At 40.9% G+C, this 13,840-nt stretch overlaps 1 protein-coding gene across 1 annotated transcript; it reads left to right on the top strand.

The window, feature by feature from the left end:
- The first annotated feature begins 665 nt into the window (after positions 1-665).
- On the top strand, positions 666-13,206 carry entpd2b (ectonucleoside triphosphate diphosphohydrolase 2b). Its single transcript, XM_018693100.2, is given in 10 exon segments — positions 666-1,054; positions 4,568-4,685; positions 6,212-6,362; positions 8,595-8,754; positions 9,282-9,509; positions 9,947-10,216; positions 10,855-10,974; positions 11,216-11,350; positions 11,427-11,573; positions 11,575-13,206. Coding segments are annotated over 10 exon segments (1,515 nt in total). The 5' UTR covers positions 666-937; the 3' UTR covers positions 11,644-13,206.
- Positions 13,207-13,840: the final 634 nt, after the last annotated feature.

Raw genomic sequence — 13,840 nt, 5'->3', positions numbered from 1 at the left:
GCATCCTCACACCTGCTATACACTGGTAATTTATTAGAGAGATGAGTTTTGTGTCAATTGCATCTACATTTAAATTATATTTCGTCTCCAAAAGTGTAGTCTCCACAATATTGTTAAGGAACCTACATGTAAAAATTAAAATCAGTGCTCTGAGTGACAACATGAAGAAGAACCTCAAGTGCAATATTCAGAAGCTCCTTCAAAACAACTCATTATATATTCTGCTAAATTTAGACACTGTCAGAGCAGGATTTCTGCAAAAATAGACTTTAAAAAAGTACATGTACAAAAAAAAAGTATAGGCCTCAAGTGCAAACTTCATTTCCATGCTTTGTTCCGACAGTGAAATGAGGACGCAATTTGCAAGTCAGGTTTTAAGCTGCAGCCATTCACATGCAAATACTGAACGGAAACAACAGCCAGGCCTGCAGCTCTCAGGTCCAATAGGCTACAGTCTGGATTAGTGCCAGATTAAGCCACCCCTTGTTTTCTCACTAATGACTGAATAATTATGAATCTATTTTAGATTAACAATGAAATAATGAGGCAGAAATTGCTCCACCCTGACTAACCGTTGAATGTTAATGAGCAGCAGGTTTCTCCTGTCACCAGCTCTGCCCATAATAAGAAACATTTTTCCCTCCATGGCACCGGTAGCCTTGGAGTTGCTTTCATTCAGTGCCCGAGGAGAAAGTCTCGGCCACATGGAGGAGGGCTCGGCTGCGCTCGGGACATAAATTCAGGCCAGACTCTGCTACCTCAAGTGAAATGTAAAACAGGAAGCAGGCAGCAGATGAAGCGTGAACATCAGGCAGGGCTATGATAACGCCCGACCAGCGGGAGGCCGACAGCCACTTCTCCCACTTGGCCGCTATTAAGTTAAACGCTCGTGTTTCCTGCAGGCGCAGAGGAGAGCTGCACTTCTCACTTTCACTTCATGGCTCAGCGCTGCGCTCATCCTGTCGTCTCCGCCGCGCTCCTGGCGCTTGGGATTGTTGGAATCGTGCTCCTGACGGTCCCCACGAAAGACGTCCAGGAGCCACCGGGGTTCATGGTAAGGCCTGTGCCATGGGGTATTTTTGGATGTGTGTTTGTCAGCATGATATAGTTGTAGAGAAGTGTAACTGAAGCTTTGCTGTGCAGGGTGCAGACAAGGTGGAACTAGGATTCGGTGACATTACTACTTGGATGAAGTTTACTATTTGTTTTTTTACAGTTGCACCCTCTTCCATCCTTACAACTCACGGGTTAGATAAATATTCTCTGATTAGCTGCTGACCCCCAAATTATGGAAGTCCAAGACTGACGATATTAAATTTAAAAAAAGGTCAAATTGAAATTTTATCTGCTGTATGATTGTGAACGCAGGAGGTGTCATGGAGAAATTAAAACTCATTTGTGCTCATTAATTGATAATTTGTGTTCTGCTTGTACCTTTCACCCTCTCTTCTCTCTTGGAATTAATTTAAATGTTAGACTGACATGTGGATATATTTTCTGGTTGTTGTGTTATCTTTGAGATATCCTTTAAACACAAATTATTTAACACTGAGTACGACCAGTTAAATTGTGTGTTTTTCTCCATGACGCCTCTAAGGGCTTCCACATTATACACTCAGCTGTGAGTTTATCAGGAACAAAAACTGCAAACAAAAATACAACAGTCCTGTAAAAAATCCAGCCTTCTTTACGGTGTCAACTTTTGAAGAAACTGTTAGAGAGATGCTGATTCAAGTGTACGATCATACTGGAGGATGCAGTTTGTGGTGCTGGTGAACTCCATTGCATTATGTTGACATGTTTTCCAATTATTTGCCCCCCCCCCCCATTCAAAATCAATGAGAGTGACTAAACAGCAGACACACCTCTTCGCACCAAACTGCAGCCTCGAAAATGACCATACAGTTAAATCAACAACTCTTTAACACCATTTCAACAAAAACTGAGCTTTATAACCTCAATAAAGGGAGGATTTATTGAGGACCAAGCGTTCCTAATAAACTGACAACTGAGTGTTTATGGAAAAAAGTCCTGTTTCTAGTTATATTGTTCATTATTAGAGGGAATGTTACTGAGCTTAAATCCAAGTGTAGGCAAGACCTCCTTCTTATGTCTCTTTTATATAGCCTGTTTAAAGTGGGAATGTTGCGCCTTTATTCTGCCTCACCGTTCTGTATAAAAGATAAAAACATGGGTCATTCCTGTTCCACCTTTAAGCCAGCACAGATAAGGACAGACGCCGACGCTGTCATGACGCCTCTGATTCAGGAACGCCGGCATGCTATCTATAATAACACGCAGAGGCGGCATAACGCTGGCTTTGTTTGGTTCATTGTAAGCAAAGGCGGCATAATGAGGAGTCAATATAACAGGATCTCTGTTTAAAAGAGGAAGAGAAGAGACAGTCACTCAAATGTTGTTGAAATAACAATAACTTAGACCAGCTCCAGTCTACTTTTAACCCACAGAAGACACCTTTTTTGGCACCCAGTAAGCGTTTTCAGTGCAATGGGCTGCACCAAGGAAACCATCATATGAGGAAATGAGATGACTTCTTTTTTTTCTCAAACCTTCTGTAAACAGGATGTGGTTCCTGTGAAAGTGAAAATGCAATTTTAAACCTCTGTTTCCATGTCTGCTCATCCCCCTACTGTTCAAAATCAGCTGAGGACAGTATATTGTTTGTCTGTCATGAGACTGTCATCATCAGCAACTTTGCGATGTGTATAGTACACACTCAGGTGACTGCATGGCTGAAATACTGAGAAGCTGTCGTTGCATAATTATATTGGCAAATGATATTCAAGACTTATCTGTGAACAGACAACCAAATGATGTGCTCACCACTGTAGGAAACTGTCAGCGTAACCACACCAGATGCTGTATGTACATCATAAATCCAACATCTTTGCAGTGAATTTTCAATGTTTTCCTATGATTATATAAAAGTAATTGCAAAGATAAAAAGAAAAGAAACCTCTCAGCTGAATACATGAACTGAAATGTTGTTTCCCTGGTTTTAAAACTGTAGTGCGGAGCTGTTTAGGCATTCAGAGCAGGATTTCTACACCGACCAACTCCAGCTCCCATTCCCTTTGCCCCCTCGTTTTTGTCTTACCCGCCCAATATCCCATGGTTCCTTTTTTGTAGCATAATGTAGCTGCCCTTTCACTCTGTAACAATGTGGCTGAGTCACAAAAAAAGGACACAAAAGGGTTTTTCTTACATTTTGCAGGGGAGACAAGTTCAACTGTTCCCATAGTGTATCAAATGAAAGGACAACACTGATCATTAGAGCTCCTCTGTGTTTTTGGCAAGTGTTCGAGCGAGTCCTTACAACTCACTGCACAGCAGTAATGAGAAGATAGATTCCTTCATATTCGAGTTCAGCTTTTGTTCTTTTAAACAAGCGTTTAAGTTGCTGTGATTTGTTTTTCTTCCACATTGTAGCGTCAGTGGAACACACTGTCAGGACAACAGGTATTTATTACACAGAGTGGACCGTTGCAAATTGAGGAATTATTGTCTGCCAAAGAACTGGGATAGGCAGTTGTTTAATGGAAAATGCTTTGTCTAATGCCTCAGATAAATGTTGGTGAATTATGTGCAGGACGAGTTGTGTTTTGTTTTGTTTTTTGACTCAAACTCAAAGATATAAAGAAACAAACTGGAGGTTGAGAGGGAATTGTACCAGTATTCTTACTTCATATTTGCACTTGATCTGCACATGCAGCCGGTTCTCTGGTCTGCATTCTCTCTGAGTGAAAGAGGAAGGGATCAGCAAGGGTAGGGTTTCAGTGAGCATCCAGGATTTCATTGCTGTCATCTGTGGCTCAATGTCAAAAGTCCAGAAGAGTCCCCAAATCCAAAAGGTTTTTGTGTGTTGAGCTAATCTTTACCGTCAATATACGAACACGCCGCAGAAAGCAAACACACACTGTTGTTTCAGTGTGTGCATTTTGCATTCAAATTTGTCTGTACATCAGTGTCATTAAGATGGAAAACACAGAGCTGCTTCAGAAGAGAACAAATAAACAAAGATGTAAAGGCTGTGGTTACACATGCAACCACTTCAACATTAAAATAAATTTGTAACTTAAACAAAGTTTGTCAACTTTGTGTTGATATGCTGTCAGTTTAAATTTGTACAAGGCCAGTAAGCTCTTGGACACACAAAAGAACTGAAACTGAATTTTCTCTCCTTTCATACAAAGGTGAGGGTGTTCATTATAAAACTGTCTCATAGTCCTAAGTTTATGTAGACATGGAGAAAAAATGCAATGCAATTAGTGTCTCTCAACCAAACATACACAGGCCTGCTTGTGTCAGATTACACCCGACAGGCTGTCTTTGAAGATTAACGTTACTAGCTAGCCTAGTCTGCAGCCAAATGGCTTCCAGATGCCAAAATCCAGCCATGATCTTAAATGTCTTTGATGCAGACCACCCCCCCTTTTCATGGTTGTTATCTCTTGAAAATGTTTAGCTGTGTCTGTTCTTCGACCCCCTTCACTTTATTTACTACTCTTCAGTGTTTTTTTTTTTCTCCCTCTTGCTCTCTGTTTAGTACGGGATCGTCCTGGATGCAGGATCTTCACACACAGCTTTGTATATATATAAGTGGCCAGCAGACAAGCTGAATGGCACAGGTGTGGTCACCCAGCACAGTGAATGTCACGTTAAGGGTAAGTATAAGTAGTTTTTCAACCAAAAACCTAATTTGCATATCAGACTCTCTGGTAGCAGTACTCCTGCTTGAGATGTGGCTCTTACAAGTTTGTAACTTGAGCTGTAGTCACCTCAGTATCGACACACATATATATATTTTGGCTTTGGCTTTTGTTTGATGCTTTCACAGTTATCTGTCTCTTGCTGACAACAACCATTAGTAAGTTCACGTGTAAGCACCTGTCCACACCTCCAGCAACATTTTAGCAAATTCCAGTAAATGCAGGAGTGAAACTGTGTACATATATGGACAACAGAGAAATTGTTAATGCATGTATGTGTGCTGTCAGAGAAAGTGTCTCACCACCCAGCCTAGTCTCAATAGTTTACCATAATACAAGTGCACATAATAGTCAGCAGTCAGATGAGACTGTACAGTTGGCTTTGCTCCGCTCATCTGTTTCTGGTGCCTCTGCTGCCCACTGTTGCAGCAGGAGAGTCCTCAGATTTGCTGTCATTATAGAGTGTGGATGCTTATTTTTCAAAGTCGGCCAACAACCTCATCTCTGAAGGTAATTTTGCCAGCTTTGGTGAAGAACCCAAAATACTTTCACACACTACTTCTCAGATGCTTGAGTGATTATCTGATCAGTCAAAAGAACATGTCACAGGTCATGTTGAGTGAATTTTCAGAGATCCCCACTGCTGGACCACAAGTCTTTTCTATAATCGCATGAAGGTTTGAATTTCTACAAGTAATGTGACAGCTCGTGTAATTACAGTGCCAACTTGTAAGTACTGTTCACACCCAAGATCAAAGAGAGTGAAGTCCATAGTCTGATCAAGGTCTAGGTGATTCAGTTGATATGGGGCCATTTTAACCATGCACCTGGGGATCTCTCCCATCGCTAACGCTGTCCAACTGTGTACCAACATGTGAAGCTGTAGAATAAAACAGGTCCTGTGACAGTGATGTTACCAGGAATATGCACTCACTGACCCTCAGTTTCAGAGCACTCGAGTCTGTTTTGCTTTACTTTATATCGGACAAATACTGACGTTCTGTAATACGTGAGATCTGAAGAGGTGCCAGCTGGTTCCCGTGGGTGGTTTATATTATCACGTAACACTCACAGCAAGTAAAGGAAATCTTTGTTTCAGGCAGATCATTAATCAGAAATGAGTCATCTTATGTTTTGACACACCTTTACAAAGAGTTTCTTGCTTAAATAAACCTGCTTCATAACTGTAAAAATGCCTCAGAAGTGAACTTCAGTTCCTTGTGGGATGTTTGAGAACGATATGCAGATACAGATATCTGAAATTTAAATCAGATTAATATGTTGTTCTTCAAGTTTGAGTCAAGGAAAGTGACCTTACCTCCACACCAAGTGATAAACTCAGTGGGTGTGATCAAAATCTAACATGGTGCGTCTTTGTCAACAGCTAGCATTGTTTAGTGTGAATAAAAGAACAAGATTCTACAAGTCAATTACGTAATCTGTTTTTTTTTTTTTTTTAATCTCATTCATCACTGATTCAGGTGGAGGGATCTCCAGCTATGCGGGCCAACAGGGAGCAGCAGGGCAGAGTTTAAAGGCATGTCTGGACCAGGCTGTGAAGGACATCCCCCAAAACAGGCACCAGCTCACACCTGTGTACCTGGGAGCCACAGCTGGAATGAGGCTTCTGAAGTGAGTCAGTGTGCCTGTCTGTGTGACCAGACCATCCCTGTCTGTGTTTATTCTGCTTTGTTTGCCTGTGTCTTTGTTTTGGGAAAATTCACCTTAATTCCAGTTCTGTGACACTGGGACTGTTCTAAGCTGTTTCTATCTTTAACCGTTTTCACGTATGTGTCCTCCGGACATTCTCCGGTGTTGTCCTTTCACACATGCAGCACAATGTCAGAGAATGTCTGTATGAAATGCGTTCTCACCAGCGTTGTTAGACTTTTTTGTTCTCTTCACATTTTTTGCAAAGGAAAGAGGAATATTATTGAATATGTCTGTGTATTGATACCACAACAACACTGATTTGCATGTAGAAAGCACAGTAACCATTGGATCTTCTTAGCTCTCAGCTGACCCTAGGGAAGGTAGACCCTGTCATGTGTGTACTGTAAATTGTCCAGATGTTGCTCTGCCCTCATAATGTAGTTCTGCCTTTTTCTTGACAAGATGTGGAAAAGCCATGTTTGAAGCTTTCTTGAGAACTGCTCATCCAACAACCTTCACAGTCTCACTGCTCCTTATTTATAGTTAAATGAGGAAATACAAAGAGATATTGTCCTCCCAGATGAAATCAAGAAACTGCTGTAAGTTGGTGCCTCTCAAAGAACTTAACACACAAGCTGAACTAACTATGCATGGGTGAGGTTTGCTGTCTTAGACATTTTTCTTTTAACTATCTGCATCTTCCCCCTGTTCTAACGAGCAGTCTGACTGACTGTCAGTTAAGACGGTCATATGGTGCATGAAGCTCAAAGATCACAGAGCAGGGATGTTTGACGGTGTTCAGACATGCAGGTACAAACATGAGCACCAGTGTTGGAGATGCAAAGCAAAACCAAGCTTCACCTAACAACAGGGAGTTGAGAATAGTTTAAATTTATTCAAATATGACTTGTGTGAGGTTTACCTACATGTGAAGATGTATCAGAAAACAGCTGCACAATCTCTCAGTCAAAGGTGAATATGTAAATCACTTGCTCAGTGCAAACATGTCAAAAGCATTACAGCCTTTCTGTTTTTATCTCTCAAGGCACTCATAGAATTTTGGCACTAATATTGTGCCATACTACGTACTTGAATTAACTCACTTTAAGCTTAACCTTGTATGTGTTGCACTGTGTGCGTCTTCATCACCTCCCTCAATGCTGGTTGCAGCAGCAGTCTTTATTTATCGATGTGAGAAATAAGTTGACGCGGTGACACAGTGGTGCTGTGGTTAGCAGGTGCCACAGCAAATACGTTCTGGGCCTGACATCTGGTTCAACTGGGGCTCTGGTATGATATGTTCTCAGTGTGCCTGTGTGGGTTTCCTCTGGTTAATCTGGCTTCCTCCCACAGTCTAAAGACATGCAGGTTAGATTAACTGGTGACTAACTTGCCCATTTGTGTGTGAATGTGACTGTGAATAGTTGTTTGTCTCTATATCTCTTAGTAGCACTTATTATTTACTATACTGAAGCTTTAGTAATGTCCCTCACCTGTAAGTTGCTTTGGATAAAAACATCTGCTAAATGAGTAAATGGAAAAGTAAATGTCAGCGATAGACTGGCGATCTGCCCAGGGTGTACCCCCCCACTCGATCAGGGTCAGCTGGGATTGGCTCCAGCCAACCAGAGTTAAGCTAATGGATAGGTGGATAAATATGCTGATAACCCCATCAAGTTTCTAGATTTCATGAACATAAGTTGAAGCATGGAAAGGATCATTTCAATTAAACAATTCAACAGTTACAAACTGTTTACAGGTGGAAGTGTAGAAAGGCACAGAAACTGTTTACATGACTCAGATTTAATAAAGTCATTGAGAGATGTTGTCCTCAGCTGTGTGTCTGGGATGAGTCCATGTGGAGGTTTTTGTGGAGTCGTCTGAGCTGCTTGACATTCTTATCAGGCTGGTGCACAGGGCAAACGTGTGACTGATTTCACTGTGGTGCCTCTGTGGAACTTTCAAAGGAAGATCTGGGACAGTTTAACTTTCAGACTTCAGTTCTAGAGGCCAGATGAAACCTGAGGCGTGGGGCAGTAAAAGAATAAGAAATAAGCAAAGTTTATAAAAACTGCTAATGTTTGATCATCAAACTCAGAGCAGCATTTTATTCGTGCAACGTCTTAATGAATGCCCATAAAAGTCACCTCCAGCATGTGAAACTTGTAACTCTTTTTTTTTTTCTTTTTATCTTTTTTCCCTTCCGACCAGTATGTCCAGCCCTGAGCAGTCAGCTCAGATCCTCCAGGAGGTGGGCCATAAAATCCAGTCCTACCCTTTCAACTACAAAGGAGCAGCCATACTGAGTGGTCAGGAGGAGGGGGCGTACGGCTGGGTCACCGTCAACTATCTCTTAGAGAACTTCATCAAGGTACCAAAGCTTTTTGTAATCACCAGAATTTAGTCAGCTGGAATGTGTGAAAGTATTTTTCTTCTAAATCAACCACAGGGAATTAAATGCTTATTTTGAAAACTTGGCAGTTGTCCTTTTTTGAGGCAGTATGGTGCTAAAAAGCAGCTTGTATTAGAATAATACCCATTCTGTAATTCATTTTAAATAGTCCTTGTTTTTAATGTGTTCGTTGTTGGAGAGGTTACTAACCCTAACCCTGACTGGAGATGTTTATCTCTTTAAAGCTGATTTACAGGGTGACTGGTGACACCTAGTGGCCTCTTTAACCTGGATGATCACATATAGACATACACATAGAGGTTTGCTTGTTATCATCTTGTTAGTGTGGGTCAGCTGGAGAATTTAGGATAGGCAAAGGAGGCTTATAAAATCCTCTCTCTTCTTATTAACTACCACTGAGACCAGCATACTCTTCAGTAAATATGGTACTGTATAATTAATGTCAGTAAAAACTGGTTTTGTTTTCCCTTAATTTTCTTTTCCAGTATGGTTTCGTGGGCCACTGGTTTAGCCCTGGCAGATCCACAGTGGGAGCGCTGGATTTCGGCGGGGCGTCCACCCAGATAACATTCGCGACTCAGGCGAAAGTGGAGGACAAACAGGACATGATGAAGCTGCGTCTTTATGACCAGGAGTACTCTCTGTACACACACAGCTTCCTGTGCTATGGACGGGACCAGGTCCTCAAGAGACTGCTGGCTCACATAGTGAAGGTGAATGTGACACGTTGTCTGAGCGTGAAGCTCGGTTAAAGCAAATCCATTTTTAAGGGACCAGTTTTCAAGATATTCTATTAAAGTGTAGTGAAGGGATATGACCACAAGTTAAACAACTGATGTCCCTTCTACAATAGACTGTCTCTGCTCAGGGTCCAGAGGTTATTTACTGTCAGATTTGGCTTCAACTGTCAGACTCAAAGTTAAAGGCTTAAAGTGTCTTCACTGTCTTTAGTGCCAGACTAACTGCAGGCTGTAACATGGACCAGTTTAACAGACCCAGACTTCAAGGTTAAGCTCTAGCATAACATGAGCCAGGTTGCACTTTGAATGTCTTGTCTCCATGCATTTGCGTGGAGACAAGACTAACAAGACTAACACTGATTTTGTTGTATTTTTAACACTCTGTCTCTGTGTCTACCTCTCTCCCTCAGTCTCAGGGTTATTCGAGGTCAGTCGATCACCCCTGCTATCCTGCAGACCACAGTAGAACTGTTAATTTCAGCGCCATATTCAACTCTCCGTGTACAACAGAGTACAAATCCAGCTCTTACGACCCCCAGGCGTCTGTGACAGTACAAGGCAGCGGACATTATGAACACTGTCAGGGCAACGTGTCAGAAATCTTCTCCTTTGACGTCTGTCCCTTCTCCCAGTGCTCCTTCGATAAAGTCTTTCAGCCAGATGTCACAGGAAACTTCATGGTAAGAAAGGCTGGAGGAAATAGATGACACGGACTGATTATACACAGCTTTATACGCTAAATGTCAGCCTGTACTCGAGGGGTGCAGATACTGTGTCAGTGATGAAGTTATCATTTTTTAGCATATTGGCATCTGTTGACACCACCGACAGCCATCATGTATTGTCAAAGATAATATACACTCACCAAGCACTTTATTAGGAACACCATGCTAATACTGGATAGAGCCTCCTCTTACTCTCAAAACAACCTCAGCACTTTGTGGCATGGATTCCACAAGATGTTGGAAACATTCCTTTGCTCCTTGTTGACACGATTGTATCACATCATTTCTGCAGATTCGTCAGCTGCACATTCAGGCTGCCAACCGCCTGTTCTACCACATCTCAAAGGAGTTTGTGTGGATTCAGATTTGGTGACAGGGGAGAACTACACTTAACTCATTGTCACGTTCATGAGACCAGTTTGAGATGATTTAGCCAGTTAGCTTAGCTTAGCATAAGGAACGGAAACAGGGCTGTTTTGTTCAGGGCTAACAAAATCCACCTACCAGCACCTGTAAAGCTCAGTTTGCTGTCCAAACTTTGTCATTACAGATGTCTGAGTTTTGTATTGTATGTCCTCCTTCTGTGTTATCAGGCATTCTCTGCATTCTTCTACATTCACTCCTTCCTGCAGCGAACTACTGGTATCTCTGTGAGCTCTCCTTCACAGCTGGAGGAGGCCGCCAAAACTCTGTGCAAAATGAGTTTCAGTCAAGTAAAGTTCTCCTCCAAGTTCTGTTTGTTCATATCTCTCTTGTCATTTGTCTGAGCTGGTACATTTACTGTCACTTTATTTATTGATACATTTAAATAGATTTATAAATGATTAATGAATTTGAAAACATTTTAAAAAGTTTTTTCAATCTCCTTTTCTAATGTGTCTTTCTATGACATTCCCTCCCACAGTTTATTTGTCTTCATTTAAAAATTAATGATCGTTTTATACTTTGTTCCAGATGTTGATTCTTGCTCCAGAACAAAAGGCTCGATTGCAGGACTACTGTGCTTCCTCTGTGTTTGTCAAGATTCTCATGTTGAGAGGATATGGCTTCGATGAGACGTCGTTCTCACGCATTTCCTTCCAGAAAAAGGTGAGAACTTCATCATTTGCAGCTGATCAAAAAATAAAGACTCATTTTCCACTAACTCACAGTAATGTCTCTGCAGGCAGGCGATACCTCGGTGGGTTGGGCTCTGGGTTACATGCTGAGTTTGAGCAACTTACTGCCTGCAGAGACAGTGGGGCTGAGGAAGGGCCTGGCCATGCGCACATGGGGAATGCTCATCTGCCTCTTCGTCCTTCTCCTCACTGCCGGGCCTGCTCTTTCTCGTACTCAGAGTTTGTGATGGAAAGAAGAAAGGAAGCGGCGAAAGCCCCATCTAGAAATCATACAGTGTGGTCAGGAAGGAGTAGCACGGTTATGCATTTTTGTTTGTTTTGGCTCTGTTCTCCAACACATTGGATCTGAAATGAAAATATGAGAGCTGAATCTGTTCACATTATAACAGGTAAACTGTGTAGGACTTTGAGCTCTTCTTCTATATGTTGTCTCCCAGTTGTGAGTATATGCAGCAGAATAATCCTGAGGCTGTATGGCATGTTCACTGACATGAATATAATGACCTCCACTGTTCACATGACTGAATGTAAGCTTCCTCAAAGCTGAGAGTTAGCACTTTAACCTCAAAGTCTTTCTCCATTTCAAATCCAAAGCACTGGAGTACAGAGCCCACACAATGAAAAACGTGACCAAATATTCTCTGTTTAGGAACATAACACTACCCTGGTGTTGTTGGCACCACAGAGGGGAGGTCTGAATGTACACTTTATTCTTAAGAAATCAAACCAATTCTTGGTTTTATGGAATGTAAAAAATTCCAGCTTTTTGTTTTTTGTTTGTTTTTGTAGAAAATGTGATTGTACTCTGAAGCACTGTTACCGCAAACTAAAGTACACTGTGGAGATTACTACCAGTTTAGTGCTGTTTTAAAAATGTTTTTGTTTTCAAAGACGTTTTTTTTTTTTTTTTTTTTTTTTTTCAGGTAAAACATGAAAAAAAAAATCACATTTCAGTCTGGCTAGCTTAGTTTGCAGTTTAACAGAAAATAATCAATAACCAGCAGAACACAGCAGGTGTTTGCATATTATAAACATTTGTCAACGGAAACAAACTCGGGTCTCTGAGCACACTGAAGCTGTCATTATGTTTCTTATGTCACACAGAAGAGGTGAGTAACTGATTTTGGCTTTGACTTGAATTGCTGTGTTTTTTCACAATACAGGTTGATATCTTATTTTCTCACAGAGCTTGTGTTTCATTGTGGATTGTCCTCTGTATTATTCAGTTCAACAGATTTTTATCTTCTGGGTTCAAAGGAAAATCAAATCAAAGACACTGGGAATTTAATGCTGAATCACATGTTTTTTTGTTTTTTTTTAAGTCTTTGACTAACAGAGTACAAAGTACAGATCTGACGTGTTGAAGCGTCTGCAGAACAACAGTCTCCTCTCCCTCCTGCTCCTGCTAGAGGGATGCACACAGAGATGTCTGATTGGTCTAATTCTAAATGATTAGTGAGTCTCTATTCTCTCTCTAGCCAGGAAGATAACAAATGTGCTTCCTCAGGCTCTCAACAGTCTGCAGGTCTGGATGTCCTTCTCTCCTTTCCACCTGTCTGAGCACACTTATGATTAAACGTATCATTCCTATCTGACTATAAGTGATATGCCTTATTGAATACATATCAAACCAAGTATGGGCTACATCAATATCACAGCTTCCTTTATCTGTTTACCTTTAATGACCAGTAATGCAGATTTTAGTCATGTGTTCCATTATTAACTTTAGACATTAAATAGCCATGTGCACAAAATGACCACAGATAATGTTACAGTACAAGCAGCACCTCTGTATATAATAAAATACAATGTCCCTGCAACACATAACCATATTTTTGAGCTAAAATGTTGTAAAATGTTAAATCTGACATGTGGTATTGCATTTTATCATATGGTAAGACATGCTTTGCTCCATAAAACTGAATTTATGAGATGAGATACTGTATTGGATTGGATCACACATACATGTGTTGCTTTTATTGTGCCCACACCCTCTACATTACAGGGTGAGGTGAAACATGCACAGAGAAAACATTGTCAAAAGATATGAATAATATGAATAATAGCTAAACTATAGCAGCAATACATGTTTCACATCCATTAAAGCCGCCAGATGTTGAGTTATTATACATATTACAGTATCTTTCAAATTATTGGAATATGTTTTTCAGCCACATTAACTGCTTAGCTAATAATAAGTCATTGATAATTCTGAATTATCATGATATAACATTTCTGTGTGTGGTCACGTTGTATTTTCTGAACCCCAGATAACAAAATAAAAGTTCTTTGTGCAAGAAACCCGCTGTATTTAGGGCTTTCCAGTCAAATAGAGAGAGAGAGAGAGAGAGAGAGAGAGAGAGAGAGAGAGAGAGAGAGAGCGAGAGCGAGAGAGAACTGTGATATGAGAAGTGTTTGGATTATTTCCGGTGTTGTTATCGCATTGCTTTCAGAATAAAAG

The sequence above is a fragment of the Lates calcarifer genome, linkage group LG9 (genome assembly GCF_001640805.2).
Source record: "Lates calcarifer isolate ASB-BC8 linkage group LG9, TLL_Latcal_v3, whole genome shotgun sequence".
In the NCBI taxonomy this organism is placed as follows: Eukaryota; Metazoa; Chordata; class Actinopteri; family Centropomidae; genus Lates; species Lates calcarifer.
This window is presented reverse-complemented; position numbering and strand designations above follow the sequence as displayed.